The 7037-nt window shown below is 43.0% G+C and overlaps 1 protein-coding gene across 1 annotated transcript; it reads right to left on the bottom strand.

The window, feature by feature from the left end:
* Window positions 1-238: 238 nt before the first annotated feature.
* On the bottom strand, window positions 239-5536 carry LOC310782395 (stonustoxin subunit alpha-like; the record flags this gene model as incomplete). Its single annotated transcript, XM_083643059.1, has 4 exons — window positions 239-726; window positions 1009-1542; window positions 2608-3945; window positions 5452-5536. The coding sequence occupies 4 exons, from the start codon at window positions 5534-5536 to the stop codon at window positions 239-241; spliced, it is 2445 nt and encodes an 814-aa protein (XP_083499185.1).
* Between the last annotated feature and the right edge of the window lie 1501 nt (window positions 5537-7037).

Below are 7037 nucleotides of genomic sequence, written 5' to 3'. Positions count from 1 at the left end.
TACTGTATTCCTGGCAAACCTTTAATCAAAATCATAGGTGTTTAACTCATAAATGTAAAATCCTAACGTAACTAAAGAGTAATAGATGATTTATTAATAAACTATTAAGTTCAGTATAACCATTTACTCACATTACAATAATTGACAAAGGGGTTTGGTTTTGATAAGGAGACAAGGATTGCACTTTCAGATCTAATGACAAGGCTTCACATCATATTTGCCAAGTGAGTTTTCTCCTCTAGAATCCAAAGAAATCTGTTAGTTTCTTCAGAAAGCCTTGCTTTTGTTGCCTCTTCTGTTTTTCATCATACATTTCCTGCTCCGTTTTTGTCAGTTTTTCTCGTTTGGCAACCTTGGATATGATTCTTGCTTTGTCTTTCATTGCCTCCAAAGATTGAATCCGAGCCAGGTAGCCCTCTTTGGCCTCAGACATTTCTCCTTCAATGAGCAAGTCGATGTACTCTGGAGTGCTCAGTGGGTTAGGCCTCAAGGCGATCTCTTTCAGTCGAGCTAAGCTCTGTGCCGACTGCTCCATGAGGGACACCATCACATCCTGAAGATTTGCAATCTCTTCCTCTTGCTTCTCAACCAGCTCCTGAACAGACATCTTAGCTTTGTTAGCTTTTTCATACTTGTCCTTCAGCTCTTGCACCGTCCGCTTCTCTTTGACTTGAACATACTCCCACCTATACTTCTGGTTGAAATGCACACTCCAATGGCATTTTCCTGGGCATACAGTACATTTCCCGTTATTCATGGATGCACATCCATGCTTTTCTTGATCATCTGCGATTGCACAGGGATAGTGGCATGTTATTGAACATTGCTGGCAGTTGGTGATATACTCTCCTTTTTTTGTTATCTTTATTTGGACAGGCTTTATAATGTCAACCTCAATCTCAAAGTTTTCATTTGAGGAGATGGCAGCTTCATGCTCTTGAATTTTCTGTTTTGTCATCTTAGTTTCTTCAAGTTTTGCTAATCCAGCTTTAATTTGTGGTTGCAAACCTTCAACGGCCACTTCAAGCTGCTTGCGCTCTTTTAGAACCTCTTTGGTCATCTGCAAGCTTTTGGTTGTCATTTTGTCTAAAGCAGTGAAGAAGCGTTGCATGCTTTTGACACCCATGCTCCAAAACATTTTATCAAAATCCATGTCCTCATCAGAATCTGCATCACCGGTCCTGTCACCAACAGATCTGTTGTCTGCAAACAGCGCCGAGTTGTTGAATTTGAAGTGAACTGGAAGTCCTATGTCTGTTTTGGGGCACGGGACCTGAGAGACATTGATTGCCTCGAGAACCGGTGGCTGCTGGCCATCTGCAAATGTCACCAACATCTGAATGTTCTCTGCCACATCTTTGCCAAAAATGGAGAGCACTGAATCAAACACATACTTCTGTGTTGGTGTTAGCCGTGCAAGAGAGGCCTGGGTCACAAAACACACCGCATCAATCTCACTGACTCCCTCAGCAGAGGTGAAAAGCCTTCGGATCTGCTCTGTGATCGCCCGATCTCTTTCTATTCCTCTTGTGTCCCCAAAACCTGGTGTGTCAACAATGGTCAGAGAATATGGGATTTTAAACCCCTCTTGGTGGTTGATTTTGTACGCACTGACTTCAGAAGTCTGGCTTTCAGCTTGTGATCTCAACTGTCCCTCATCAATTAATTTGAATCTGAAAGTGTCATTCCACTCTATACCAACAATGTAGTTGATCATCCCATTGATGAGAGTGGACTTTCCTGATCCGGTGGCTCCAAGAACCATTATAGTACGATTTCGCCTCGTGCTTTCTTTGCCAAAACTGTAGCTGTTGCACCCATTTACATACATATCTTCTTTCTTCAGAGGTACTCTGTAAACTGCAGGTGATTCCGAATTGATATGTTTGCTTGTATGTTTGAGGAGTTCTGCGAGGCGCACAGATTCACGCTTTGTTGTCCAGACATGAACTATGGTGCCCTTGCTTCTGCCAGCTACACCACACTCACATCTGACCCTGACAGCATACTCTGTCTCTGGTTGAAGCCCAGAAATGATGGCCGTTTCAGCTCTTGACACCATTTGCTTCCATTCGACCTCTTCACGTTTCAGCCCAGGGGCTGCTTTAGCATACTCCACAATGTAGCTCAAAATGTTGACACCTTTGCCAATCTCAGAAGGTTTCTCCCAGTTAACTGTTATCTCACTTGAATTTGCTTCAACGTGAGGTTTTCCAGGAGGACTAGTAGGTAAGGTTGTAATGGAACTGCTGGTTTCACTGGCCGGCCCTATACCTACTGAACACACTGCTCTGCATCTGAACTTGTACTCTGTGTTAGGAGTCAGACTAGTTACTGTGACTTCTTCAACGTTGGCTGCCGTCTTTTGTTGCCAAGCATCTTCTCCATTGCTGGCACAGTACTCAACAGAGTAGTGGGTGACATTATCTGCTCCAAATCTTGGTGGGCAAATCTTCACTGTCACACTGTTGTGAGTTGTGTCACTTACTGATGTTTCAGGCTTTGACGGTGGCTCAAAGTTCTCAGTGACTAAGGAGCCTTCTTTATAAAGATAGACACTTGCACCTTTTTGCGTCTCATTTGTAATACTTCCTGTTAGGAACGTACTGTTGTTGTCCTTGTTGGCCTCTGCAAAATCAATGAAGAGCTTTGCTTTTTGCCTCACTGCATCCGATACTTCATTTGAAAAGTACCATTGTTCCTTTTCTACATCATAAGTATGATATGTGATTTCTTCAGGACTCTCTGCTTTGGGTGTTTCTTTTGAGTAGTTTGATAAAGCCGACAAGTATGGTTCAGCGTTTTCCAGTGAGGTGAAAGCAAAGCACACTGCATGCTCTGCACTCAGGACCTCTTGGTCAAGAGCACGTAGAGATGTGACAATCTTGGTGTTTTTCATCCTATCAGTATGAGATTTTAAGAGGTTGAGTTCTCTCTCTTTACAGTCAATCCACTCGCTCAGGTTTTTGTTGTTGAATGGAGAAGAATGTCTCTTTTTCAGGATCTCTGCCAGCACGCTCTCCTCTTCCCCACCTCCCCGGATTATTGGAAGTTTCTTCGCCAGGGACTTCTGGAATTCCAGCTTGTTCTCAGAGCACAGTTCTTTAAAAGTTCTCAGCTTTTTCTGAATCTGTGAGAATTGTTGGGCTGTAGCGCTTTTCATTGCATCATTACACCTACTTTCCAGGTCGCTGAAGTCCTCCAGGACACTCTGTGCTTCCTGCACCAATCTAATACTTATCTGACGGACAATTTTAGCAGCAGATGAATCTAAATTTGCCAGGGGCATCAACCAGACCTTCATTGGTACAGCATGTTCTCCATTTGCTCCCAGTAATTTTGGAAGGCTTTGGTAGACTTGTATTGCATCCTGAAAAGACACAGGGTTGTTCTCAAGGAAAAAATCCCCGTGGAATTTGCAGGAGAATTTCTCAACATTTGCGATGTCCATGTCTTTCATTTGCAGGGAACCTTCTCCCTCTATCGAAAGCATAGGAATCTTCTTGATCATCACTTTCAGATTGCCCTCAATGTCTTGACGATCCTCCTTTTTGGACACCTCACGATCAAATACAAAGAAGGCTTGTGCACCATAAAGGATACCTGTGACTACATGTGTTGCTATTCCTGTATCAAACACATATGGATGTTTCACATTGCCTCTTCCAAGATGATCCATTGACAGTTCCTGGAACTTTGTGGTAGTTTTGTATTTGAGTGTTACTCTGGCTTGATTTTTGGAAATCTTACAATCATTTAGGTATTTGGCAGATCCCTCAACCTGTACCATTCCACCCAAGAAACTTGCCTTCAGGGAGGCTTCAACATTTAATGCTGAAGATTTGTCCTCAATTGATTCTGATGCAACTATCTCAAAGTCACTGTTGTGCTGAGATCTTTCTCGTATATCCTTTTCCAGGGCATCACGGTCCCACAACGTTATGCCTGCAACAGAAAGGATAGAAGTTCTTACTTGTATTGTCATACAGGCAGGCTGCAGTTCCTTTCACTACAGGTGCAAACACAATGCTCAGGCAACGGGTTCATTCTTATGTTCCCAAGGTCCAAATGTTACCAGGGTCAGATGTGGGAAGTAACTAAGTGCATTTACTCAAGTACTGTACTTAAGTACAATGTTGAGGTACTTCTACTTATTTTTATTTTATGCTACTTTGTACTTCCACTCCACTATATTTCAGAGAGAGATATTGTACTTTACTCCACTACATTTATTTGATAACTTAAATTACTAGTTACTTTGCAGAATTAAATTATTACTACAAATGATAAACTAATCAACTAATAAATTATGGTAAATGTATATAGGTTAAGCTACCCAGCAGTATATAAAATCATTATTAAAATTAGCTCCACCTTTACCAGCTGCAACATTAATGCGATGAACACAATGCATCAAATTATCAAATTATAGTCCAATATGATATACTAGCCATCTCATACACGCGCTCGATTCCTAGGCTCGCCTGCTGTGCGGGCTCGCTACCTCGGCTGCTCCGTGGCCTCGCCCGTCCTGCAACTCGCATTTGCAGCTCGGCCGTTGCGTGGCCTTGCCCGCAGCTCAGCTGCTGTGTGGCGTTGCCTGCCCTATTGACGGCGTGTCATGACATCATCACTGATTATATCGAATTTATGACATTACTGATGATGTCATCAGTGACATCACTGAACTATAGCCTTCTTCTTTTTGGTGTTTTATGGCAGTTGGCATCCTTGTTGCATTACACTTCTGGATCCATCCATCTCGAACTATAGCATTGTGTGTGTGAGTGAATTTATGACATCACTGATGATGTAATCAGTGTGTGAGTGCATTTATGACATCACTGATGATGTTATCAGTGGGACAGAGAAACAGACAGAGCCCTAGCTCCCATTTACTGGCTGTTATATTATTATTATACTATAGGCCGTTCTGCATAATGTGTACTTTTACTTTTGTTGCTTTAAGTACATTTTGATGATAATACTTTTGTACTTTTACTTAAGTAACATTTTGAATGCAGGACTTTTACTTGTAACAGAGCATTTTTATACTGTGGTATTGTTACTTTTACTTAAGTCAAAGATCTGAGTAGCCTACTTCTTTGAACGCTGGTGACGTCATTTGGGACCCGTCTGCGCAGTAGAGTTGGACCGAGCCCCCTCTGTCGTCCCGCGTCTGACTGCGGTTTGAGACTGGCTGTCACAGCTGTCAATCAACCCTTTTTATATCATCAAATAACTAATTAGCCCAGCATATTAGCATAGCCTACTAACAACCCAGGTGGTGCCATCCACACTGAAAACAACCAAACAAGCAGGAAACCAGGGTAAATCCTTTCAGACACAAAATCAAATCAACCTGGGGATAACCTTAGTTGACCCTTGACCCTAGCTGACCCTTGGTGTGAATGGGGTATTACATTTAGTAGCTTTCCATTGAAGGCTTACCAGGAACCAGTGAGTCTTGGCGACAGTCGTACAGCATCCCAAGGCTGAAAGGCCGGCCGAGCGCTGCCAGCTCTATGGTCTCCATCGTTCAGTCTGACCTGGAGAAAACAGACAACAGTTTGTTAGTTCCCTCTAGTGACTCTCCTGCTGTTGTCCATGTCATGAAATCATGCATGAGGGAATCACTGGTAAAAACACGATATTCAATGTCAGTGAGGGGGGGGGGGCAATATGGGGGGGGCAGCCCCCTTGCTCGGATCACACCAATTGTCGAAATTGCCCTTCATTTTGATATCAACTATACACCTGTAAAGTTTCGTGAGTGAATCTTGCGCGATTTTGACACAATCTCGTTCGCAAAGTCTGTCCACAGACAGACAGTCAGGGAGACAGATGGATATCTAAACACCTGAAAAAGTACTCCAAACAGCTTCTGTGGTAGTTCCCAGCCACTACACTGTAGATGTCTCCAGCCACTACACTGTAGATGTCTCCAGCCACTACACTGTAGATGTCTCCAGCCACTACACTGTAGATGTCTCCAGCCACTACACTGTAGACATCGCCAGCCACTACACTGTAGATGTCTCCAGCCACTACACTGTAGATGTCTCCAGCCACTACACTGTAGATGTCTCCAGCCACTACACTGTAGATGTCTCCAGCCACTACACTGTAGATGTCTCCAGCCACTACACTGTAGATGTCTCCAGCCACTACACTGTAGATGTCTCCAGCCACTACACTGTAGATGTCTCCAGCCACTACACTGTAGATGTCTCCAGGACCACATTTTGCCATGATCACGCACGCACGCACAGACTCACACAGTGAAATCAATACCAGCTATCGCTGGTAATAAGTAAGCCGAACCTCTGACTCAAGAACTTTTACTTATTATTTTACACAACGTATCACTAAAGTCATCCATTTTTACATAGATGTGTATTACACTAGCAGGAAGCTTGAAACCTCCCTTTTTTAAATCTAGATTCATTGATTTTTCAGATGCAGCATAGTGAATAACCACATGCGATGAGTGACAGTTGGATTTTCATTGTAAGAATTGTCAGATTTTTAATTCATTATAACGTATAATGTATCTATAAAGGTGATTCGGTCTGTATGTGTATGTATGTACCTATGACTTTCCTTCACATATCTCGAGAACCGTTCATCGGATCGACTTCAAACTTGGGGAGTGCACTGCTGGGGACCCAAGAAAGTGCAGTCTCAAATTTCATGCAATTTGACCAATTGGGGGGGAGCGATGCGAGCAGGGGGATGGGGAGGGAGGGGAACGGGCACTGCACTAACATGTAGGTTAATGGCAGAAAACTTTTCTCAGAATGGGGCTGTTATGATGATAACAACAGGTTTGTCAAACCAGGCAACAGTTTCCTCTTTATAGGTTGAACTACAAACAGGTGCATTCAAACAAATTGCGCATTGCAACGAGTTGCATTAATGTTTGATGGGCCCTTTGCCAACTTTGTTTGGTGTGATATTCATAATACTATATTTAATGTAGGTTGCGCACACACACACACACACACACACACACACACACACACACACACACACAC

The sequence above is a fragment of the Poromitra crassiceps genome (genome assembly GCF_964638095.1).
Source record: "Poromitra crassiceps genome assembly, chromosome: 9".
In the NCBI taxonomy this organism is placed as follows: domain Eukaryota; kingdom Metazoa; phylum Chordata; class Actinopteri; order Beryciformes; family Melamphaidae; genus Poromitra; species Poromitra crassiceps.
This window is presented reverse-complemented; position numbering and strand designations above follow the sequence as displayed.